Here is a 26,068-nt window from a genome sequence, read left to right as displayed (position 1 = left end):
TTTATAGATAACATTTATTTAATAATATTAATAGAATGTAGAAGAATTGATTTTACATTAGACTAGTTTACACTAGCCGGCTTCCCAAACAGACCCCAAGAAAACTGCGCGAACAAACGGGTCTTTTTGGCGGGAACCCACGTGTCAAGCAACGAGGGCATCGTTCGTACATCTTTCAACTGCAAAAACCCTAGTATGCTCCATTCCTTCTGTGCAAATCCTCACCCAAAATCTCCATTTCTTTCTGTCTCTCTCTCTTTCTCTCTGATACCAAATGAACCCCTCGGGAGCTTCTTCAATTCCCTTCAAGTCCAAGAAGCCCCTTCTTCACTCAAAGCCCCCAACACTAACCAACTGAGCTCCAAAACCCCAGAGAAACCCACTCAGCTCCCCCGCCGCTCCTCTCGGAACCGTGGTGTTGCGCTTTCGATAAATGAAGTTCGGAGGGTCGCCGAGAGCCTCCACGACACGGATCGACCCGACCTATCTGGCCTCCGGCCAAAGTCCGCCAGGAGGCAGATCGAATCCTGGCCAGCCGAAAGCCCAACCCGTAAGCCGAAGAAACCTGCCGGAGGGCCCTTCAAGCTACCGGAAAAGTAAGAGATTTTAATATTATTTTATTTAATGTGACTTAGAGTCTTGAGTAATTTAATTTGGCTTCTCTTTGTAAAAAAGTTTTGGTTTTTCCTCTCTTATGGCAGATTTGAGAATCTGGCCGAGTTTTTCGATAGCTTGGATAGTTCGATTCGATTGTTGCGGTTGAAGGGTTCAGCGACAAACTTTACGAATATTTGCCCGAAAATTGAGTGTTTAACTGATAGGTATTGTATTTTATGTGTATGTTTATAGGTATTTTTAATTGCCCTTTATTTTTTATAATATCATTGCTAACTTGCTGGGGTTTTGGTTTGGTTTCTGAGAAAAATGTAATTTAGGTATATAAGATACTAGATTCTTGTGTTTTACCTCCGATTGGTCTTTCCAGTAAGTTTATTCATGTAGCCCATGCTTGGATCTAGGAATGAAGGGGGAAAGTAGAAAAGAAGTTCGAAAATATTAAGAATCCTAATTTCTTAAGTAATTCCGCATTTGTTTTCTTCTCAGATCTAAAGGACCGTTTGATTTCCAAAAGTAGTCAAATGGACCCTTACATTGATTGCCCTTTTCTTTTCAAGCTTAATGAATCCATTTTCTTTAAAATGTTTTTAGGAGGTTTTCATATAGTCACTTGGCTCAGTTGAAGTTTATATTACGCGATGCATTTGAAATAAAGAGGGTACTTGTGTTTGATGAGCGGACGAGTTGTATGAAGCCAGATCTTCATGTTTCTATCAATATCAATGCAATAGAAGATAATGCGAAGTTGAAATCTGAAAGCCAGAATATGTATTTGAGGAAGGTCTTCCGAGCACGGCTGGCAGATTTTTCAAAATCCCATCCTGAGGTATACATGGTGTATGCTTTCCTTGTATTATATGGGCTACTCTGGATCTGTGCTTAGTTGAATGCCATAATTTATTTGCAATCACATCTTGTATGATATTAGTTTTCAATCGTCTGCTTTTTTATATGCAAGCATAATATTTCTTTTAATGCTCTGGTTGTCATGTCTTCCTAATCAACTGCAAACGATGCCATGATATGTAATGAGAAGTGCAATATTATTTTCTGTAATATACAAAACTATAGGTATATATGACCACTTACCCAAGAAATTCTTGCTGTCGGATAATTGTACTTCAAATTGTTTGCTCTAGTCATATCTATAAATGAGTTAGAAGCCCTTTACTTTTACATTTCATTTAAACGTTTTGTCTGCCACCATGTCAACTTAATGAGAATGGGACTTAAAACAGGTAGATGTTACTTGCTAGGAATCTCATTTTTGGGTTTTAAGATACCCCCATTATGATCTAGCTAATGAGAATGGGACTTAAAGCAGGTATATGTTATGTGCTTGCTACTTCTGAAAAAAAAAAAAAATCTATTTTCATTTTTGGGTTTTAAGATACCCCATTATGATCTAGCTAATGAGAATGGGACTTAAAGCAGGTATATGTTATGTGCTTGCTACTTCTGAAAAAAAAAAAAATCTATTTTTGCTATTCTGATTTCTTATTTTCAATTGAATGAAGATTGAAAATGAAGTTTACAGTGAAGGCACTCCTGATGTCTCCCTCATTATGGACGTTTTTGTTTTTAAATTTTTGGCTAAATAAAAAGGGTAGAGGGGCAACCGGAGGTGGCCCTTATATGGGTGTGATGTTAGCACCCTACCCGATGGGAATTGATTGTGGATGTTTTACCCTCATGTGACTGTCACTTCGACATTCAAGACTAGTTAATGCAACTAACGGCAGGTTTTTGGGATGAGAATGTGGTCAGTTTTCTCTGACATGCCTTATGTGTGAAGTATTTTATTATATTTTTAAGAATGTTTTAGATTGAATTGTTCTTTTGGAATACAATGTAATCAGGAAGACTTTTCTTCTGCACCCAGGTTGATGAAATTCCAGAGGAGATGTTGCCAGAACCATTCAATCGTACAAAGACAGAAATTCACTCAAACATGAGAGAAGTACCCACCTCATCATTTCCTGTTAGGACATCAATTGATGCACTAACAGCTCGGCAATCTGCAGTATCAAAAACCTGTATTCGTGGTGATGAAATTTCAGGAGTAGAGCAAGATGTGAATTCAAACATTAAAGAAACTCCCAACTTGGCATCGTCTGTGGATACATCAGTTGAAGAACTTGGAAAACAACAAACAGCAGTGGCATCACATCTCCCTCAATCTTTCCGTAAGAGCTTTTCTCGGAAAGTCACATGCAATGAAGCAGAGAACACATCTCCAAACTTATTGAAGGCTTCCTTCCAACCTTCAGTTCTACCAGTTCCAGAGTTGCTCCCTTACAGAAGTTCCACCAAAGAGGAAACTGCTGGTGCTGGTCCATCCCCGGCAAAATTGTCAATTGACCGAGCCAGCAATGGAAAAAATTTAGCATTTTGTGCTGCTTCTGCTCATTTCACACCATCCCCTGCAACCCCAAGCAAAGTGTTAGATGCCATGAATAATGGAAATGGTTCTCCTACAGAAATTTCGAACATAGACTCAACTCCTGCAAAACTTGCTTATACTCCGGTCCGGTTGATGAATGTGACACCCACATTGCAACCACCAAAGAGATGTTATATGAGCCCAGAGGATGACTGTACCGGCTCACCACAAAAGTTAGTTCGGCGTCTGCCCCGTTCCAGGTCATTGAAATTTGACACTCCTGAAAAAAATGAGAACTCTGAAGATAAAATAGATGATGTGGGAGGTGTTTCTGTTGATTCTGATATCTTTGATATTCTTCCTGAGAATCTTCTGCAATCAGTAAGCCCTTTCGGAAATTTGCTACATTTTCATTTTTACCATGCATGCTTCTAACTTTACAGTCTGGGTTAGTTTTAATCTATCACTGTTATTTAACTGCTATTAACCTACATATAATTTCTATTTTGTGTCTTTTTTGCTTCCAATAGAAATTGATAAGATTGCCATTATGTTTGCTTGCTATTAGTATGGATTAATTTAAATTAGTTAAAGAACGAGGTGTGTCAGCCAGAATGTTGTGGACAATTGGAAAGTGACTTTTGTTCAAGGATAGGGTTAGGGTATTTCAAATCTAAACTTTTTCTGCATTCAGCCACACTCTTTGTATTTATGCGAAACCCCTATTGTTTAGCAATATGGAATTGATACTCATATCTTAACATCCTGTCAGGCACGGACTTATTGATCCCAATCAACTTCTCATTGTTCTGATTGTGCGATTTGAACTGAGAGGTAGCTGTGTTTTTTTTTATTTTTTTATTTTGTGCAGATAAGAGAGAAAGAGAGGATCACAATGGAGGAACAAAATCCAGCCATCTCCTATGCAAAGAGGAGGCGAAAAATGATTGCTAGCCTCCCTAAGCTTTTTAACATGATTCACTTCTTATTTCAGTCCACTAAGCAGTCTGTTATCACAAAAGAGGAGCTTATACACAAGATAATCACAAGCCATTGTGATATTGTCGACAGAAGTAAGCATTTGTATATAAGACATAATTTCCCTTTCTCTGGTAGCTTTTGGTAATCCTATTGATTTGTGTTGGCAGGAGAAGTTGAAGAGAAGCTGAGCCTCTTGCTAGAACTAGTTCCTGAATGGATTTCAGAAAAACTGGCATCTGGAGGGGATTTGCTTTTCTGGTGAGCTTTTTAATATAAATGTTGTAAATGTGGGAATACATTGCAATTGTAAAGTATAAGAAATAGATATTCAAATAAATTATTTATTGTACAAACCGCAATTTATTCTTCAAGGGAGGTAACATCTTCAAATCGATCTCTATTTTGCAGCATAAACAAGGGATCAAGTCCTGAATTAATACGAGCACGGCTTGAAGAATCAAAGTGACCAAGAAGACGCCATTCTTTCTAGGAAACTTCTGTAACAAGCATGTTGAGTGATGTCTTGAGTTGTTACGAGGGGCTATTTGTAAATGCGTTGAGTCTAATTCTTCCATGTTATCCGATGCTCTAAAGGGAATTGATTTTTGGAAGACTCGGGGTCAAGATGAAGGCTTTTGTACTCATCCAAAAAAAAAAAAAAAAGATGAAGGCTTTTGTCAAATATATTAATTAGATGGCAAAATTATTAAAAGATTGCTTTTTGTAGGGTTGGCCCTTTGTCTTAATTTAATGAGGAATGTTACTCATTATCTCAACTCCTATCATCCTATGATGTGGCATTAGATAATTATCTCCAATTATCTAATGCCACATCATAGGATGATAGAAGGATGATGGAAGTTAGGATGATGAATAAATTTTTTTTAATTTAATATATGGCAAAAGTTCTCTGTAAGGTGCATCAATCAAGCCTGCGACAGTAGCGGCCGTTTGAATTTGGAAATTTATAACTCCTAGGGTTGGATCAAGTTGTAAAGGCTTTAGGCTTGAAGATATGAACCCTCTAGGTTTAAGGTTTAAATCAGTGCAAATAATCTCTAAGGTCATCGTTTTTTTTCTTGAATTATCAGAGTTGCATCATGTAAAAAAGATCTCCCACGTAAAACAGAGTTGCACTTATGAATTATCAGAATTTTCTTGAATTATCAGATATGCAAAACTTCTTGTCGAGAGTCTGAATTAGTTGGGATGCTGTCTTAGATCTCCCACGTGATGGCTTTAGATACTCTAATATTTTAGAGTCATTCAGAAGTAGGGAAACAGAGCTTGTAAATTCAACACTTACTAGTAGAATTTATTACTACTATTATAAAAAAAAACACAGCTTTCTTGCGACCTTTTTCGCTACCCTTTTTTATTAGGCCTCACTTGCTACTTGACATAGCTTGCTATCCTCTTTCGCTAGTGTGCATCATGATGATACGTTATCTTCCACCTTGGAATGCCTCCGGACCCTTTAGGCATCGTTATATTTTCTCCCCTTCCCGCAGGACCCTTTAGGCATTGTAATCTTTTCCAGGAGAAGCAAGCCTTCAGGGGACTTCCCTTTCTGATGTTTCGCTTTGTATCTTGGGCGGCTCCTTTGGCTCTTCATCGGTCGAAAAGGCTCTCTCTTGGGACTTGAAGTGATATTGATCACCTTCTTTCCCCCATAAAACAACGTATAGACCAAGGATGACAATGGATCCTCCCAGAATTCTGAAGGGGACATAGAATGAATTCAGAGACTATCTAAATCCTTGTGTGCGGGTGTGTGCGGCTCCTGAAAGTGGACATCAATCCGTGACAATTTGATGATTATACCTGCCCGCGTGCAGTCTTTTGCCAAGAAGAAAGTACTCTTGAAGCCCTACAAAGAGTGTTCCAAGGGGATTAAACATGGTCACAAAAACTGGTCCTTTTTGCTTTATGCACCATAGTTGAGTGACGGTTGCTAGACCTGCGCATACAACTCCCTGCCATTTATCATACAAAACTTAAACAAACATAATTTAGAACCAACTGCAACTAATATCAAAATTCATTCATTTCCTACTTACAGCATACACGATGGACCATAAATCTATGTCAAACGCAATGGACCATGCTGCTGGTTTGTGTAGTATGATTACAGTGAAGACAGCTGATTGTGCTGCACCGATGAAGTTTATCCATGCAGTTAGTGACAGTTGCGCAGGATACTTCTTCAATGTGATTCCCTACATGGTTTACATATATCACACCATCATCTTTCATGTCAAATTATCTTTATGATTATTTTTCTTGGGTTCAAGTACTGGGTCTTAGAAAGCTTGCTCCCTAAATTTAAATACCCAAAAAGTTTGTAAGTCTCATACAACTATACAAGTACTTGCATAGCAACTGGCTCACTAAATCCATCACTTCTTCATAAATAGCAGTTCACAAATAAAAGATTTTGATTATTCTTTATATATATTTGCTTGTAAGTAAATGAGTTTTTATCCCTTGCTATGAACTGTTGCATAGCAGCATATGTAATCTGAACTTGCAACATTTAGCAGAAAGCTTTGAATAGTTATGGATATACCTGCATGATGAACCATGAAGACCACGTCAAGCAACTTACAACAGTTAGTATTGGTCCTTTAATCCAGTTCTCATGGACATATTTAGTTCTGGTTATGTGGATAGGAGCACTCTTCCAACTTCGAACTTCGGGTCCTTTATACAAAGTGGCGACCAACACCCCGGCCAAGGATATCGAGGTTCCCAGGACTTTTGCCATCCCACGGGGGTTCCTAATATCAACAGTCTCCAACCTGCACAAAAGCACTAAAAGGTTTTCATGATGTCTCCCAAGTATTCATCAAGTGAAGAGAGAGAGATGTTCATGAAGTATTATTTAGCCCCACCTGAATGCAACTGCAACTACGAAAGTCATGGATGGAATGGTGTTGACTATGGACGTGACAAAGGTAGAAGATGTGTATTTCAAACTTGCGAAGTACATGTTTAAGGTTAAGCTAACCCTGTTTTATATATATATATATATAAAAAAAGAAGTAAACTGTAAGTGCTTCTTATTTGAGCAAAAAGTACTAATCACTAAAATTTCTCTCATGCATGTTCTGTTTACCTACCCTAGTAGAGAAAGCAGAAACATCTCCAAAAACAAAGCTAATGTCAGCTTTGGCCTTACTTTCCTGCAGGAAAGAAAATGAAAAATCAAATGGTACTGAAAACCTCAAGGAATGAATAATTTCCAATATCGATTGGTCTGCTACAAGCTTGGAGATAATAACTGTTGGAAAATTTATTTGCATTTATGTTAGACGTAAATTAGACCGTACCTTTCAAGAAAATATGCAAAAGGAAGCATCACCAAACCACCCAAAATATGTCGATAAGTTACAAATATATGAGGATCCATCCCATGGTTGAAGCAAGCGTCTGTGAAGAGATACAGAAACGTATAACCAATCTGTACCAGAACCATGAGAAGGTGTGGCTTAAATCTCCTGAAGTTCACCCTCAATTTGTCTGCTGCTGGTGCCATTGCTAGCTCTTGAGAATGTCTTGTCTTTTCCGCCCCCTCTGTTTATAATGGAAGCACAAAATGCATCTATGCCCATGGATGTGGACTTAAAGAGTTGATCTTTACTTATCATGCTCACAAGTTGAAGGAATCATGTTCTTGTAGAAGTTCCAAAACTAAATAAATTGACACCTGAATTGAAGAAACCTGGCAAGTACGAAATGAAAAGATCACAATAGTGTTTTATATATGCCTGTCAATAGTCATCCAAATGCTCTTTTTAGTCAAAATTTAACTAAAACCCATGAAAACCACCTACATCGTACTCTCCAAAGAAAATAAAAGGGTTGGGCTGGGTCATTACAAATGGTGTTTCTAAAAAGTGCATTATTAAAATAGAAAAAAGTGATTTTTTTAGTTAAATTTTGGCTAATTAAAGTACTGCGACTAATCTAATGCCAGTGTTCTCATCAATCATGACTTGAAATAATTAATCAAGCAATATATATGTAGTATATAACTAAATCACATAAATTTATAACTGTAAATTAAAACTATCTTATAGACATAATTTTCATTTAATAATAATAAAATGGGATATGAGTTTTGTCATTCTAAGGCCTCTACACCACACACCATCTACATGACATAATTTGTTATCCACATGATATAATTTGATTTCTAAAATTTAAATTTTAAAATTTATCTTTTAAATCACATTGTCATGTGGATGAGATATATATAGTAGATGATGTGATTTTATGAGAGCAAGGTTATGTTTTAATATATAGATTAATGTAGGGTATATATTATATGTATATATATATAATATACATATATATATATACATACATAAATATATTACATATATATATATATTTCTTCGATTAGATTAGACGACTTTGATGTTTGTTCTTTGTTTGTGGTTGCAAAAGGGCAGCATGCCCAGAAAACTGAACATTTTGAGTGGAGCTAGCATTTATAATCCCCATTAGCTAGCATTAATTCTACTACTACTATTAGTAGTAGTACTGCAATGTTCGGATACAGATGATGATTAGTCATGATCACCTACTTCATTATCATCACCAATAACAGTTTTAACATATTAATCAAATTAAACGAATAATATTCTTAATTAATTTAGTACTTGCTTGATCATGATCTCGCGCGTTATATATGCAATATATATATATATATATATATATATATATATATAATGGGGTGCGCATCTGGTAATTTTGAGTTTCAGCAAATTATTTGGAACATCTTTTAATTAATTTCCTCGTGGCTGAGCTAGCCAGGCACAAAAGTACGTATAGTTCCAATTCGAACAGAACAACATGTTTATGAGCATCGGAATATCGTTTCTGTAGCTTGTTCTTTCCTCCCCCTACATGTACATGCTTTGGAACAGGAGTACTGGATTGATACCAGCCTTTTTTCTTTAATTTGTGGTATATGAGAATGTCTTGATCATTATATATATATATATATATATATATATATATATATATATATATATACCATTCTCATCATCATCATCATCATCTTCTCTTTTGAAGGCCACATGAGAAAGTCAGTCACGCTAGCTAACCTTTCGGCTTTTTTCTATTTACGTATACACAGTACTGGACTGAAACCATAGAAATTAAGTCTATAATTAATTACTACGTCGACCTTATTTCTTTCCACTTTTCGAATTTGAGTGTCCAAGACATATTAATTTGTTAAACAGTGTGCATGAGGCCTTAGAATCAATCAACTAGCTAGGTTAAGTAGTAATGCATTTGGCTTGGCATCTGAACCCATCTTATAAAGAAATGGACCTTTACATTATCATCCATCCAAGATCTTGATCAAGCAATACTAGTCCTAGCCTGATCTTTTGTCTTCTACAAGTCTCTTCATCCGTATGTATACATAATTCTCCAGATATTTTTAAATCTAAATTCTTCAAAATAGTGTCGGGTTATTAATACATTTTGTTTATTCTTAATTAAGAAAACTATTTTAGTCACAAAAATATTACATAAAAGCAAACTCAAAAAGTTACATGACTTAATGTGCTACTTTATATTATAAAGTTATTTTTATTGTAAAGTAGATCTAATATATCACATAAAGGTATATATATCAGTTTGTAAATTTACTTTTGTGTAATCATTTTATATTTGTAGCATTTCTCTAATAGAAATTATTTATCAATATCAAAATATATTTACGGTTTTCTCTTAAAATACATATATAAGACTATTTGATGCAAAATATATAAGTAGAAACTAAATCCGATGCCGTCGGACAAAAATTATATATATACAAACTGTGACTTTAATATCTTCTTTCATTTGCCGAAGTATAAAACGTAGAAAAAATCTATTCAGTATCTCAATTCTCATCATCATTTCATTATCTTATGATGTGACATTAAATGATAGATTTATAAGTGAAATATAATAAATAATTTTTAATCACCTAATATCACATTATAGGATGATAAAAAATCATAAAAATTAGGATGATGAGTAGCATTATTCTAAAATGCATACACACTTGTCAGTTCTTGATTGCATTTTTTTGGGCCATTTCTTTGATTATATTACGTGGCTACTCTGTGAACCTTTGTTTGTTTATTTATTTATTTTTGTGGGGTGGGATATGGTGTTGCATGCAAAAGCGCAGCATGCCCATAAAACTGGGCATCTTTTAAGTGTTCTGATCAATTGGATTAGATGAATTCCTTTATCAACTTAGATGCATCGATGCCCAATAACCTTAGAAGATTACCCCATCAACAACACGCGGCTCCTATTGCAGTTTTGAAGAGGAATCTGACTTTGGAATTTTCTTCAATAAACAAGATTCCAAAAATACCAGTACATTGGATAGAAAGATTAGGCACCGTTTAGATAGTGAGAGTGTTTTATCTCATTATTATAATTTTTTTAAATTTTTATATAAAATATAATAAATAATTTAACTTTTTTATATTTTAAAATAATAATAATATTAAAAAAATAATATTTTATTTAATTTTTAAATTTCATTTAAAACAACCTGATCTGATTTTAGTATTCAAATAGCACCAAATTGGAAGGCTGAGGTCTGGGGCCAAGAATCACGAGGCAAAGAGATCAACCGTTAGAATTTAGAACTCCCCAACACCCATTTTTGGGAGCTAATTACTGGCCGGGGTGATCGTGATTCATGTGCTTCTCAAACCAATACTTCGACCAAGAAAAAAAATATCTATATCTGCAAAATATAGAGTAAGAAACAGCAACACTTGAATTAGTCCAACCATCTCTGGCCGATTGTGCGGCCCGACCCTAAACTGGGGTGGCTGTAACAGTACTAGAAGTACGGTTTTGGCCAGAAATTGGAATGTTCCCCTGTGGATCTGTTGGATCTTGGTCACTAAAAGTACCTGTGGGTGGCTTGGGACACAATCACTTTTTTAATATAAATTAAGTTAAAGTTAAAAATTAAATAAAATATTATATTTTATTATTATTATTATTTAAAAATATTAAGATACAAAATAATTAATTAAATATACCTAATCTTTTCTCACCAATTTAAGTTTTTGAAATAAGTGATGGTTTTACGTGATATCAGAGTTTGAATCATGACTAAGCACTTTATCTTATTTAATTAATTAAATATTTCATGTCTGATCTATAAGTAAATGAGAGTGTTAAGATATAAAATAAATATATCAATATTTTAACTACAAAGAGATTATATAAAAGTAAATCAACAAACTAACGTGGTTTGATGCAATACGTCATATTGTAAAATTACTTTTATTATAAAGTATATGATCTAACGAATTACATAAAGCCTGTCAGTTTATAAGTTTATTTTGTGTAATCTCTTTATGTATGCACATAACAATTTTTAAATAAATAATTTAATCTATCTCTTTTTATCAATTTAAACTTTTAAAAAAATTTGATTTAATAAAAAAAATTGAATTATTTATTTTATTTTATATAAAAATTTAAAAAATTTATAATATTAAATGAGATAAAATAAGTTGATCAACTCTAAATTTAAAAGAGACCTTAATCTCGATTCTTCTTGATCAGAAGCATACCCGTGCAGCCGTGCTGTACTATTTATAATATTAAATGAGACAGGAAGGATCAGGTCGAAGTTTACGAGGTTCTGGGCTGCTAAGCCTTCTCATCGTCGGTGTTGGAACTGTACATGAGGAAGATGACATTATTCTGAGCTGTTTGGAGCTAGCTCTGGGAAGACCCAGCTTATAATAGCTGGCTAGCATTCCCTGCAGCGTGCAGGCCCTCGATCGCTGTTGACTCAATTTTAGGCCTCGTTTGCTTCGGGGATAAAACTAAAAATTCTCAAAATTTTTTTAAGTTTTGTGCGGTTAAATTATTTCTGAAAATAAAATTTTATTTATTTTATCACATTTTATTTTATTTATTTTATTAATTTATTACTATTTATAAACTGTATTATATGAAAAAAAAAAAAAAAGCTGATCTAACCTGACTTGACTTGATTGTTGTTTTGTACGGTTAGATAAAAAGCTGGTATGCCGTCTATACCGCAATGCCAGGAAAACGCCGGAAAACTGTTTTTCATTGGTGTTACTGTTCATGCACGGTATTCAACCATTTTAACAATATTTTATTATAAAAAATTAATATAATTATTTGTGAATTACACTAGTATAAATATTTTAAAAAATAATTAAATTAATCTCATCTCATTACTATAAATAAACACACATTTCGAATATATTTAAATGTTAAATTGAGATGAGTTGAGATGATAAAATATTATTTATTATTATTATTATTATTTTAAAATTTAAAAAAATTAAATTGTTTATTATTTTATATTAAAATTTAAAAAAATTGTAATGATAAATTGAGATGAGTTTACTTTCTAAACAAAACCTTTATCCTATCTTATTTATACTCAACATATCTCAAGATTATTCACACATATTTCAAAAAATTTCATCTTATCTAATAAAAAAAAAATCCCTAATTTATACATCATGGAAAAGGTTGGCATTCATCATGTCCTTTGATTTGGTGAGGCTTGTTTTGGCCGGTTCTTAAATATTTATTGGAAAGCAAGAGACCATCATCATGATCTATTCAAAGGTCTATTAGATTTGTGTACCTTAATTAGTTATATGGGACATATAATATTACAAGTGCTAGATCTATAATTCCATATGAATGGATGGTGTTCTTAAGCTGATTATATATATTAATGGTTGATAAGATCTTAATTTTATATCGAAGTTACATTTCTTCTCTTTGAACATTAAATATTACAAACTTATTCTGATCATATAACCTATTTAACCATCACAGCCTCATAAAACTGGCGGCCTGCTGATAATTAGTTGACGTGTATATATATATATATATATATATATATATAGCTGCGTTGTCGACAAGCTCGCTCGTCTCAGGCCAACGATTGGGTTGATTTATTCGTTCTCAAGTCCCTTAAATATTTTGCAAGAATATAAAAAAAACGAATGGGTTCTCGAGGACCCCAAGTCCCAATCTCACCTCCCAAGAAGATAGAGTACTTTGCTTAGCTAGGAAAAAACAGACATTAATGGCTCTTGTATATATTGTAATCCTTGAATAAGAATTAAACCCATTAATTTGGCCGAAATATATAGACCAGACAGACCTATTACTCAACTTCTACCATCCTTCTATTATTCTTTCATCATCTCATAACTCATAACGTAATATTAGATGATAAATTAACAATTAAAATAAAAATAAATAATTTTTAATCACTTAATATCATATTATAAAATAATAAAATAAATATAAAAATTAAGATGTCGAGTAACATTCCTCCTCTAACAATATTTATATTTATGATATATGACGTTCGTGATCATTGCTCCCATCGTACGACGATCGAGTTAAGGGTATGCTATGAAAGGAGTAGGAGCCACAACGTTACCAGCACCAGCAGGTATGTCCCTCTTCATCCTCTGGTTGTTGGTTGAAGCCGGAGCGAGGGTGGGACTTGTGGGAGGGCCGCAGTTGGGACCAGTTTTGAGTGAGTTGACAGAAGTGTCACCCGCTATGGCGTGTTCACTACGGATAGTTCCGGGGTAGGAGGGGGTGAGGGTGTTCGGCGCCGACGGAGGGATATATGTTTTCTTCAATGGGCCCAGCAGAAGCGGGGCTGCATTCTGATCAGCACCGGCGCCTGCGAAGATCAGCTTTCGGCCGCTGATTGTTGAACCGGCCATATTTGCTGGAGGGACATACGCATCCAGCGTCGTAAGGAGGAGCACGACCATTGTTAACAATACAAGAATCATTGCGTTTCAAAGGCTACGCGAATTAAGGAGGAGTTGCAGTAGTTCTACTTATTACGAGGAATTATATAGACAATTAATTTTGGCAGTATGCACGATGAATTTTTTTCACCACGTCATTGGCGCCGTTTTAATTACTTGAACGAGAAGCTGTAGAAGTATGGACAGCTCTTGGACAGCTCGTCCTTTTTAAAAAATATACTTTATTATTTTAAAAATAATTTTAAAAAATATAAAAAAATTAATACATTAATAATTACTTTCTTAATTATTAAGTAAAAAAAAAAATAAAAAAATTAAAATATATAAGGTATCAAAATAAAAAAACAAATTAAATAGATAAAATAATATTTTTCTTTTAATTTCTCTTTTGCTTTTCCATAGTCAAGTCCAGATCGTTCTCAGGGCATCTCGATGTATTTTGTGGCCTAAGACTGTTATTAAGTACATGATCACGCTTTAATTTAAAAATGATAATAATATTTATATATTAAATAATAAAGATTTATTAAAAATTTATGAGATCCAAAATAAATATTAATATTATGTTAATTAATAATATCTATAAGTTCTATAACAATTTGAAAGAGAATTTAATTTTTCTGTACATAGAGTATTATCTTTTATCCATATATACTTATTTTAATACTTCATTTTGAAAAATCAATATTAAAATAAACATCATATTTTATCAAATATTTAAGAGTAATATATCATTATTTTACTACTATTCTAATTTTATTATTGTCTAAAAATTTTATAGTAAGATTTTTTTTTTTAGTAAAATTTTTATATTGACAGGTTTTTTTTTTTTAACCAAATTTAACTATTTAAGATTGATTTTATTTTAGGTAAAAAAAATTTCATCTTCTATGATAACTAATATTTTTTCAATAATTTAGTTCTTAAGATCATAATAATTATTTTCTTCTTTTAATTTGGAGCTACTCAAGGCGGTGGCCTTAGCTGTCTATCCCTGAGCCGGCCCTAAGTTCAATCTGCACATACATGATACCAAATCTATCACGAACTCGTGTACTTGCAAAGTCCTGATCCGTTATCATTACATTTTATGTCTCCTTATATATATATATATATATATAATACACACACACACACAACGCGCGCGCGTTCGGTTTGAGCAGTTTATCTATTTTCTGGGACCGCAGAAGTCGTGGCTGGTGTACGTAAATGCATGCATACTCATGATGTGTTGATCTAATGCTGATCAGAAAATATGATTATATGTTGCATCGATTTTCGCAACTTTTTTTTCTGGGGAAATTTGATGGCCGTCCAAAGAAAAAGAAGAAAAGGTGTTATCTTGGCAGTAGGCATTCGAATTCCGCATGTCCGCACGATGATCAGCATGGATATCTACTGCGCACAAAAACCATCGAAGTAGTTGAGATGATAAAGAGCCTGCTCTGGGTCGGCATAGCTTTTTCCAGCAAAGAGCCTGTGGTCTGATTTTTAATATTTTTAAGTATATTACTCAAAGTTATTCGTTAGTGTATTTTATTTTATTTTTAATATTTATGAAAATAACTATATATTAATAAATTTTTATATTTAAAAAAATGTTTTAAAAATAAAAGAAATGAAGAATGAATAACTGTTACAACTTACATCCGATGGTAAGAACTCGTAACTGTTTTGAGATTTCTTGTAATTCCGTTTGAGTTGTAGCTAGTTTTTCTCAAAGATATATAGTCAATTAATTAAATCATAGTATTATCCCACTTCTCTTAAAAAAAAAAAGAGTTATCTTATTTTTTATTTAAAGGATTAATTAATTAGCTTGAATATTCATCTCAACTTGATCCTCAATGCCTAAAAATAAAATAAATAAAAGGTCGGTCAGGTTAATCATACGTGGCATGTTATTTTGGAGTTGCGTGCTGATCAGACCACATGCTCTTTGCTGGAAAAAGCTATGCCGACCTAGAGCATAGATCAGAATCATCTCAACTACTTCGATGGTTTTTGTGCGCAGTAGATATCCATGCTGATCATTGCATGCGCTTTGAATGCGTTAGGTGGGTTTGAATAGCGAGAATATTTAAGAATATTTATAAATAATAGTAAAATAATAATAATAAAATATTAAATAATAATAAAAAATAGATATAAATAATAAATAATAAATAAATAATAATAATAAAATAAAGAATAATAGTGAGGATATTTGAGATATTCCTACTTGTCAAATAAGGAGGCTAAAATTTTGAGTCAATTTTTTTTTTCTTTTTTTAGGTAAAATTAAATTAATTTATTTTTTATTTTTATATTATATTTTTATTTAAAAATAATTACTATAATTTTATAAAGTAAAATTATTGATTAAGATTTTATACCACATTATCAATTAATAACTGATTTTAATCTTTATTAAAAAATTTTTGATTTAGGCTTCGTTTGGAAGTCAAATCTATCTCAACTCATCATTACAACTTTTTCAAATCTTAAAATAAAATATAATAAACAATTCAATATTTTCAAATTTCAAAATAATAATAATATTAAAAAATAATATTTTAATAATATTTTATTATCTCAACTCAACTCAACTCAGTTCAACATCTAAACACACAGAGAATTTTATGAAATCTAATTTTACAAGTACTTTAGACTCTTAAACACAATTATAATTATTATTGTTAATAAAATTCTATAAACAACTTACACAAAATAGGCATTTGCCTCTTCAAAGGATTATACAAAAATCTTTTATCAACACTAAAAAATTAAATTTTGCTATTTATAATTTTTATATTAATTATATATTAAACTAACAATGATAAAAGAGAAGTGTATTCTGAGAATAAATAAAATAATTATTATATGTGATACTTTTAAAAATTAATAATAATATAATATCTATTTGATCTTATTTATATTCTCATTCTTATTGAGTTAATTAAAATTTTTTATTGTATTTTTTTTGAAAAAAATTCTACTATCTATTACTATTATATAAGTGGCTATTAAATGGACACTGGACGGAAATTCTTGTTTTAACCAAAGAAATTCTTGTTTTAACGGCTATCAAACGGAAGTTCTCCTATTCTCTTGAAGCTTCTCCCCCTCCCACTCTCTCGCTCTCTCTCAATCCTCTATATATTCTCCCCTTCAGACCTACTCTCTCTCAGCTCTCTCTGTTTTTCGTCGATTCTCTCTAACCCTCAACCTCCATCTGCTTCTATAACCCTCACACACTTAGACCTACTCTCTCTCACTCTCGGTAGCAGCTAGCGACGTCATGCGTCTCCTCCAGCCACCAACGTAACCACCACCCACAGCAACAGCACCGCCAGACGCAACCCCCCAAACCATCGAAGCCATGAGACCCAGTCACAACGCCTCTCTCTCGCTCTCTCTCTCTCTTGACTTCTCAGAAACCTCCACTCACTTTCTGCTGTCTCTCTCTCTCTCTCTCTCTCTCTCTCGACCCTCCTCAAACTCACTCTCTCACAACCCTCTCTTTTGTAATCTATTTTTTGTCGAAAACCAGAGGTCTCTCTCTCTCTCTGTCTTCATGATTCTTCAACCGTGTCTCTCAAATCTCCTCTCTACATATGTTTCCCGTGTTTGGTCTTAAAGAAAATGAAGAAAAATGCAGCCTAGGTCAGCCAACGAAGAACACAGTTGTTCTTCATGGGTTTTTGTGGTTTCGACGGAAGCTTGCTCGACGGAAACTCTGATGGCCGGATTTGTGTTGGTGTTTTTGGTCTCTCGTCTTTTGAATTTGTTTGTGTTTGGGTTATTGTTATCAGCGGTCATATGTTTGGATTTTTACGCGTTCTACTGGACCTACGTTTCGTGAATTTGGGTATGTCTAGATAGTTTTGCATTTTAGGTTTTTGGGTTTAATTTCTTTTATTTTTTTTAATCGTTTAAATATTTATTTGTTTTTTTTCTTTTAAACATTTGAATCTAGGTCTTACTGATATTTTGACTTTTTGAGGGCGTTGATTTTTTGCCCCTGTTCTACTCAGAGGCTTATGATTCTCATAGCTTGTCTCTCTGTTTTTATTTTATATTTTTTGTAAGCAGATTAGATGCTCAGAAACTAGCACAAGCAAGCTAAAGACGTTTTGATCTCCCCCTTGACACGAGGTCTCTTCCTTACTTATTCAAGTCTTTTTTTCAAGAGAAAATTTTGTATTATTATCCCTGTTTGTATTGTCTGATTATCGTAATATTACTTCTCTTCAAATCTCCACTCTAATTATTTTCTAAAATGTTAATATAATCAGTGAATGCTCTACCATTAAAGAATGAAATGTTTGAGATTTTGGACTGCGATGTGCAGGACAAAAGATCTTAGGATTCCATCTGAGCGATCAGCGATATGGTCTAGTGAAAGATGTTTATCTGCCAAAGAACTAATATACCATATATGTTTTTCATCTGTAATATATTTGTGCTGGCTGTTGGTTGAATATTGTATGTATTGCACTGGTTGCTTTGATTGCTTTCCCTCTGTAAGATTAAGAGTCATAATTTGAATGATTTGCTTTCTTATGGAAAGTTTGTTGAAAACTTGATTGGGAAATTAATATACTTATAGGTCTGAGTTCATATACGCTGCTAATTTAAGCTACTTGTAGCAAGTCTCAAAGTTGTATGTAGGTGTTGTCCTTATGTTTTGTTTCATAATACAGCAACCAATTCATTGTTTTGTAGGTTTTATGCTTAAAATCATTCAACAATGATTCCACTGCTCACTATTATATCTCTTTGTATGAGCAAATCATTTATGAGTTCTCGAGTAGCATTAAAAATTATTTCCCAATGTCAAAAGCATGTTTAATATCAAAATATTGGTTAATAATCGTGAATAAAAGACACTTCAAGTCATGGTATCTTTATCACTATAAGCATATAGATGAGTTTGGGCTGTAAGCTTGGGTTGTAAGACTTGCCTTTGAGATTGAAAGATATGAGCATTATACTAAATTTTATTTCTTTTTTGTCTGGATCAAATTATCGCCTGGAGTCTATCTCTATTCTTACTGAATTCAGTCATCTTAGGGGATCAATCTTTGGGTTCAGGTTTGTGTGATGCTAATTATTTTGAAATTGACGTTCCAAATAATCATCCTCATCTATTAACGTTTGCTTTGTAAAATTAAGAATTATAATTAAAAATGCATAGGCTTTATGTATATGTTAAGTTGTGTATGGTTTCTCTTGTGTGTTTGTTTGCTCATTTCTCATGTCTACATTCAAAAATGGATTTTGATGGGTGCTGCTCTTGGGTAAGGTTGAAGGCGTGGAAATGGAGCTTACTCTAGATTTGGAGAATCAGGAATGAACACTGAAGCTTTCCTTCATGGAGTGTGGTTTTTATGTGAAATATATATCAGCAATGTTGGATGGAGGAGCTGTACCAGTTGTTTTACATTTTTGTTTTAGAGTTGGCGATTTTAGTCATTGTATGCTGGAAACCAGAGGTCAATTGTTATATATATCCATACCTATGTATATATTTATATTTTAGAAAAGTGGCCCAAAGGATTTATGTCTTGGGTGTATCAAGGTCAAGGTTACATTTTTTTTGGTTTCTTATATTGGTTTTTATTTTTATTTGGCTTACTCATGCATCTTGAACTGAACTGTTATTGCAATTAAATAATTCTGTGAGATTTCGGATTTTGTACTGTTTGCATTTCATCTAAAGTTAGTAGTATATATTATGGTCTTTATTCCCGTGGAGATGCAAAGACCAATACATTGTTTTTTTCGTATAATTTTTTTTTTGTGCTGCCTATGTGAAGTCAATTGTTTTTCAAAGCAATGCTTGCTTTAGAGAGTCTGTTATTTGCACAATTTTTTTTCACAGCTAGGGAAACGTGCCTTGCATTTAAACTGTATTAGAAAACTGATCGAATGTAGTAAACTGTATTAGTTTGGTGGTGTGAGGGTTTTCAACATGGTATTTAATTTTTATTTGACTTGCCTCAGAGAATTGCTCTTTCCACTGTGGTGAATGTTTGTAAGAAACTTCCCTCTGAATGCCCTTCATCTTTCATTAAAGCTATTCCCATATTGTGTTATCTTCTTCAGTATGAAGATAGACAAGCATGCATTGTGTAGAGTTTTTTTGTTGTCTTTCTTTTTTCTTTTAAATGATTTTGTTGTTGGTTATTATTTAAAGTCTTTTGTTGATCTTCCAACTTACTATTAATTTTTAATTTCAAATCTACAGCTTGTTGAATATGTTGCTAGCTGATGGATTAAAATAGTGGAGCGAGTAAGTCAGTCTTCTAAGTTGCTGGATGAACTTTGTAAGCACAAATTGATTGATCAAGTTATACATCTTATAGACTTGAATTGCTGAATCACTATATCCCGCCCTATATACAAGTTGCATGCATAAGCTGTTAATTTTTGTGCCATATTGTTAATTGAGAAATGTGCTATTGGGAGGATCCCTTAATTATTTGCAATACAATATCTAGTACCATAGTTTTTTGCTTTTTAGCAAAAACTATGTCACAGATTGTAATGATAGATTGGGTTTTGGGTTCATGGATTGTTTTCAACTATGTATGTGACTGCTGAAATTTAATTATGAGCCATATATTTTTTTAATGGGTAAAGTAAGAGCCTTGTAGTACTGTAGTATAGAAGTTTTTGCGTTTATTTTTTAGTGAGATTTTCATTGTTATAGATTCAGTTATTGCTTTCTAATTTTGCACGTGACTATGGAATTTAATTCACGTGTTCCATAATGTTATTAGAGGAAACATAATGGTGGTTTTATTGCTATTTTTTCATTCTCAGGTTTATGAAGTTCTGAAGCTGCTAAATGAGCTCTACCTACTATAGCTAGAGATCAAGATGCTCAACAGGTGTTGGATAAGGAATTCTTTTTAGTTAATTCCCCTAGCCTTTTGCAAATATTCAGAATGGATATACTTCCCTTGTTGATCCAGGTTGGTTTTGTGGTATATAGTAGTAAATTGATTTTTTTCCTTTTATGGCTTTGTAATGTTGCCTTCACCCCTTGCACAAGTAGTTAATTCTGGTGCAAATTTATATGTTTGTTATGGCTGCCTTTCTGTTATCAACAAGTTAGTTTATTTCAGCAAATCTGACATGCTTCTTGAATTATTTAACAATACCAACATTTCAAGTTGAACCGGGCTATCTTATGTTTACAGTATTAACCAGTCATCTTAATAATATTTCTCTTGAACTGAAGATTTTTTTTTTCTAATTAGCAGTTTTTTGGCCGGAGTGTTCACTTGAAAGGATCGGCGTGTGTGCTCTTAGTAGTTTTACATATTGCTGAGATGATCCTGCAAAAGCTTTTTGACATTTTCTCAAGTTCATTTATCAAGGAAGGTGCCCTTTTTGCTATTGATGCATTGTCATTTAATTACACTTGTATCAAAGATTGTTTGTCTCGATGGTGTTGGGTTGATCCAGTGTTGTTTAAAGCGCAAAACCCCAAGGACAAAGTAAAGCAAATTTACAAATATTTACTTAAAACACACTTTTGAGTGATCTTAAAGCGCAGAAAAGTATAATTTTATAAATTTTTAATGAAGAAAATAGAAGCTATCTATTCAAGACCAAGAAAATAAATATTCTAGAGTGTTGATATTGAAAATCATTTGTCCAATGGTGCCACATGTTTTCATGTGTTATGCTTTGACCTTATTTTAACACAAAAATATGTGTTATGCTTTGAACTTCATATAATAGTCTGGAATGAAGTTTTTTTTTTTTTTATTATAAACCTTGTCTTGCCTAACTAGCTAAACGTGTTTTGCACGTTATTCTGACCTAGTATATATATATATATATATTTTGAAAAATTCTACTCAACCTTCGGTCTGCCTATTACACACCACACACCTGCTACTCAACCCGGTTCGTCGCCACCTCCGGTTTGCCTTTCTCCCTCTCTCTTGAATCCTTTCTCTCCCTTCTCTGCGAGGAACCCCTTCTCCCTCACCCAGACGACGAAACCCGAAGCCCCCACCCTCACTATCTCGATACTCTCTCTCTCTCCTGTGAACTTGGCAAAGTTGACCCTCCTCACACTGTCCGTCCGCCTGCTGCTGCCTTCTTGCCTCCGCTCCACGCTGGTGAGTCTCTCTCTTTCTCTAGTCTCCGTTCGTAACTCTCTCGCTCACTCTCTCTCTCCTCTCTCTGTAACTGCCACTCGGTGATATCTCTCTCTCTCTCGCTAGCTAGCACAATGAAATTACGAAGCTTCACAACTTTTAAGGGATGGAATTAGAGGCTTGTTTTTTTCTCTAAAGTGATGTTGTTGTTTGCCCCAACTTTTACCTACTCAACGTGTGCCTCTGTTTTTTAGGTTTATCACTTAGCACCACAATCAACAAAAAGCGATCGGTAATTCCTAGCTGGGCCAACGTCGTGACCAAACTGGTTGGTGATCTCTTCTGGATTTCTGGATTTTAGCTGAAGTCAATTAGGTTTATTAGTTCTTGCAGCATTTATATGGGTGGGATAGGGACTACAACAGGATCTTCAATATTTTTCTGTCAGATCTTTTGTGGCCCCAATGATCCATGGTTCTAAGGGGGAAAAAGAGTTGGTGTTTGTGGTGAAAAATGTTCTTTTGGGAACCATTGTTGTGGTTAAGGTATACAAACGAAAATGTGTTTGTGGTTGGTTTATTTCTCCAGTTTTAACCACTACAAAGGGTACTGCCCTGCTTCTTCTCATATCCAACTTCATTGGGAATGGATTTTCATGATCCATGTTTTAATTAAAAATATTGGATATCATAGTTGATTTTTCTGGTTTGATGGGGTCTGAATCTAAAATGTTTAATAGCTTTATAATAGATTTGTAAACTGAGAAATTGGAACAAGAATAATTTAGGTGGAAGAAAAATTAGCCATTTTTAACCTTCTTATATGAAAGATAAAGTTTAAAAATGAAGTTAACCGGTGAAAGTTTTGTTACCCTACCTGAACATGATTGTGTGTATTGGTTATAGTCTTCTTTTTTGTTGGCATGACTCAAAGGGTCACTTATTTGTTGAGATGAGTAACCATTGAGTTTTACTATCTTTATGTTCTTATCTTGATTGTGAGAATTTTGATAACTATATGTTTCAGAAAATAATCCCTTTACATGAAGTCACTAGTGTATGAAGGGCGAAGACAGCAGTGATCTTCCCTAATGCCATAGAAATTGTTCAAAAAAGTAATTCTAGATATATACTTTCATTTCTTCCATTTGGCTTTGTAGAGATGTTTTCTATAAGAATGTGGCCTGGATTTTTTTTGGTATTATCTGTCATTTCAGTATCAGCTGCAATGTCTTAATCCAACTATTATTATGGCAAAGTAGAGTGAACTTTTTTTAGTTCTTATAGTCAAAGAAATAATTATGAATGCATGTACAAAGTTGTCATAATTTTGTATTGTTTTTTAATGCATGTACAAAGTTTTCATACTTAAAACTTGAAATTCTTGAATTATATGCAGGGAAAAGTAATATGTCAATTTCTCATATAGCCAAATATACTTCAATTGGTAGAGGAAAAAATCTTGACAAGAGAGAATGCAGTTTGAAAGAGGATGACTTATTGCTGCGTGAGTATGAAGTTAATGTAATAGTTTTTAGTTGGTTCGGACTATAGATGTATCGTTTTACTTTTAATTGTAAATAGATGTTTTGGATGGTAACTGGATGCTATATTCTCTATGAATATAATTATGACACTTTTATGGATGCTAAATTTGTTTGTGAGAACGGTAATGGATGTCTTAGATTGTTGCATCCTCTCTGTTTGTGAGAATCCGACAGGGAAAATGCATTTTGATATTCTCTAAACACGCTTACTTTGTATGCTGCAATCATTTAAGGTTCCGGGATTGAGGAGTGGTGCTATCAAGGCTCTTTTCTTGTGAGCCTTGAGGAGTGCAGTACGTACAAAGGGCCAGGGAAAAAAAATTGTGCTTCACTGCCTTCTAGAACAAAAGCCTTTTAGACGATCAAAATCAGTACATGTACAAAATCAAAGTACATTGCTAGAAACTACCCATTTACAAATACACAATTAGTTAAAAACTACCTAAAAACTAAAAACACATACACAAATGGTAGGCTAAAATTACTCATTTACAAATACACAATTACCCATTTATATACACAAATTGTAAGTCCCCAAAACTTTTTGGAGAGTCTAGACTATTGGAACTGTTCTCTTCCATGGGCAATCTCTGGTTGGATCTTCCATCTTCCTTTTGGATGTAAATTGTCGAGACCCATCATTGCCTTTATTCTTATAGGTAAATAATTCTTTTCTCCATGCATGGCTGTGAAAGGAAGTCATCAAAAAACTATTACAAAAACATGAAGCAACACTTAGGATCACCATAGTCGCAAATAATGACACATGAAAATTTCAATATTATCTGTCTGACAATTTGTTCATTCAGGAGTAATATTATCTTTCACCATTTAATGAAGTTTGATTAAAGAGTTGAGCAAACAAAATACAATAAGCAATTATAAGTTTTATAATACAGCCTTTAAATTACATCCCACTTGTGGATACTTGAGCTTTAACCAAGTCTAGCAAATGGACCATTATTGAGAGCAAGGGAAAATTAGTGGAAAGTCAATGCGACCACTAATCTACCTCCGTATGTCATCAGACTTTAGTAATTTAACATTGAAGCATGACTCTAGAAAATAAAGAACAATGAAATAAAAGTACATAAACAGGACCAGCGAAGGACAAGACAAATCACAAAACAATACCTGCAGAACATATTGTGACAGGCCAAAGCATGAAACAAGAGGAGTGCAAATAATCCTAGTGTTGGGTGAACCAAGCATGCCAACATAATTGCAGTGAAAATATCCAAAGCAGACTTTTCCTTCCAACACCTCCCACCACGACATTTTCAAATAAACAATGTGTATCATATCTGAGTTGGTGAAATTGAGGTAGAAGGTCTGGATGGCCTTCCATCTTCCTCATTGCCCATCATGTTATTTCAACTGAGTTTTGAGAACAACAATTAATATCAGATAGCAACAGAGGAAACATACATGTTGATCTCTCACTCAGAGAAGTGGTTTGATGTTTTTTTTTGATATCACTGTCTCCCTAATGTTTGGCAAATTACTAGTATATGTTTTATTTTGAAGTGGCTCTTTACCATCATTAAGACAATGCTAAAGTCATATGGAGCTTGTCATATTTTTACATCCTAGCTTTGAATTTATAACCATTGAAGGCTAAAACCACGTTGCTGGAATGGACAATATTATATAATATGGCATATTTGTGATCATGACATCTATATATCATTATAAATTTGGCATCTGGAATTGCCCAAAATAGAGATAAATCCAACTTTCAACTCTGTAGACCAATTTCATGCTAAGGAATCAACTCACGGCCGTACGTATGGCAAAAAAAAAAAGAAACAACTTGTGCAATAGTCAAAAAATGGAGAGAGATAAAAAAATGCCCAAAATCTAACGTGAGCACAACTTTAACATTTTTACTTTTAACTTGTCTAACGTGAGGTATACGGCTGAAAAATGCCCAAAATCTAATGTGAGCACAACTGTTAATATTTCTACTTTAAACTTTTATAATGTAAGGTACACAATAGGAAAATACCCAAAATCAACAACCAACCACAGATCAACAAATATAAAACCACAAATCCAACAAACACAAAAACACACAGGATGAGTCACGTTAGAAATGGAGAGATACTGAAAAATGAAATGGAGAGAAAGATTTGGTCGGTTCTTACCCTTGTCTTGCGGCCCCAGACGGGCGGTGAGAATGGCGGCATGAAGAATGTGGGCGGAAGGGTGAAGCCCGAAAGGAGAATGCGAACGCTGGGGGTGGGAAACGTGCGGGTATAGGGGAGGGGGGAAATTCGAATGAGACATAAAATGGGTCCTTGGGAGGGTAGCTCTAAAAGCACGTTTCATTTATTAAAAAAAAAAAAAAGTTGCACGTAAGCTGTGGTAGTTGCGTAACAGTAGGAGGTTGTGTAGAACTCATATTTTTGGGACCTTCTTCCATTAGACAAGTTAGGCAATTGCCTAACTTGCTTAATGGAAAGCCGGCCCTGCGCTTTATGCCGATCGATAAACTAGCTAGCTAGATAGCTACTACATATATATAAAGTTTTCAATGGTGGTGTATTTTTCTTTACATTTTATTTTCTTCAGACCATGCGGCCGTTTCAAAGTGAGAACA

General features: G+C 33.7%; 2 protein-coding genes and 1 long non-coding RNA gene across 4 annotated transcripts; 1 reads left to right on the top strand and 2 right to left on the bottom strand.

Annotated features, from left to right (window-relative positions):
- Positions 1 to 259: 259 nt before the first annotated feature.
- Positions 260 to 4,695, top strand: LOC121248771 (CDT1-like protein a, chloroplastic). Its single transcript, XM_041147326.1, is given in 8 exon segments — positions 260 to 317; positions 320 to 596; positions 702 to 821; positions 1,210 to 1,444; positions 2,501 to 3,382; positions 3,873 to 4,074; positions 4,150 to 4,240; positions 4,391 to 4,695. Coding segments are annotated over 8 exon segments (1,908 nt in total). The 5' UTR covers positions 260 to 274; the 3' UTR covers positions 4,449 to 4,695.
- Positions 4,696 to 5,346: 651 nt separating this feature from the next.
- On the bottom strand, positions 5,347 to 7,563 carry LOC121248688 (WAT1-related protein At4g08300-like). 2 transcript variants are annotated; one of them, XM_041147227.1, is made up of 7 exons: positions 7,315 to 7,562; positions 7,105 to 7,167; positions 6,877 to 6,993; positions 6,552 to 6,783; positions 6,043 to 6,201; positions 5,807 to 5,958; positions 5,347 to 5,701 (listed from the first exon to the last, which is right to left on the bottom strand). In XM_041147227.1, exons 1-7 carry the CDS (start codon positions 7,518 to 7,520, stop codon positions 5,536 to 5,538), a joined length of 1,095 nt encoding a protein of 364 aa, XP_041003161.1. In that variant the 5' UTR covers positions 7,521 to 7,562; the 3' UTR covers positions 5,347 to 5,535. The 2 variants fall into 2 exon arrangements, with proteins under 2 accessions (XP_041003161.1, XP_041003162.1); XM_041147228.1 differs by lacking the exon at positions 6,877 to 6,993 and having other exon boundaries at positions 7,315 to 7,563.
- A 16,376-nt stretch (positions 7,564 to 23,939) lies between these two features.
- Positions 23,940 to 25,860, bottom strand: LOC121248703. Its single transcript, XR_005937501.1, has 2 exons — positions 25,614 to 25,860; positions 23,940 to 24,843 (listed from the first exon to the last, which is right to left on the bottom strand). It is a non-coding gene; the product is annotated as an uncharacterized LOC121248703 (long non-coding RNA).
- Between the last annotated feature and the right edge of the window lie 208 nt (positions 25,861 to 26,068).

This window comes from Juglans microcarpa x Juglans regia, chromosome 2D (assembly GCF_004785595.1).
Source record: "Juglans microcarpa x Juglans regia isolate MS1-56 chromosome 2D, Jm3101_v1.0, whole genome shotgun sequence".
Lineage (NCBI taxonomy): Eukaryota > Viridiplantae > Streptophyta > Magnoliopsida > Fagales > Juglandaceae > Juglans > Juglans microcarpa x Juglans regia.
The sequence above is the reverse complement of the archived record's forward strand: the minus strand, read 5'-3'. Positions and strand labels throughout refer to the sequence as shown.

Coding starts and splice junctions, on each gene's coding strand:
- LOC121248688 (XM_041147227.1), bottom strand. CDS start 7,520: ATGGCACCAGCAGCAGACAAATTGAGGGTGAACTTCAGGAGATTTAAG. Junction 6,784..6,876: donor GTAGTTGCAGTTGCATTCAG/GTGGGGCTAAAT, acceptor GCTTTTGTGCAG/GTTGGAGACTGTTGATATTA. Junction 6,202..6,551: donor CTTCATGGTTCATCATGCAG/GTATATCCATAA, acceptor TAAACCATGTAG/GGAATCACATTGAAGAAGTA.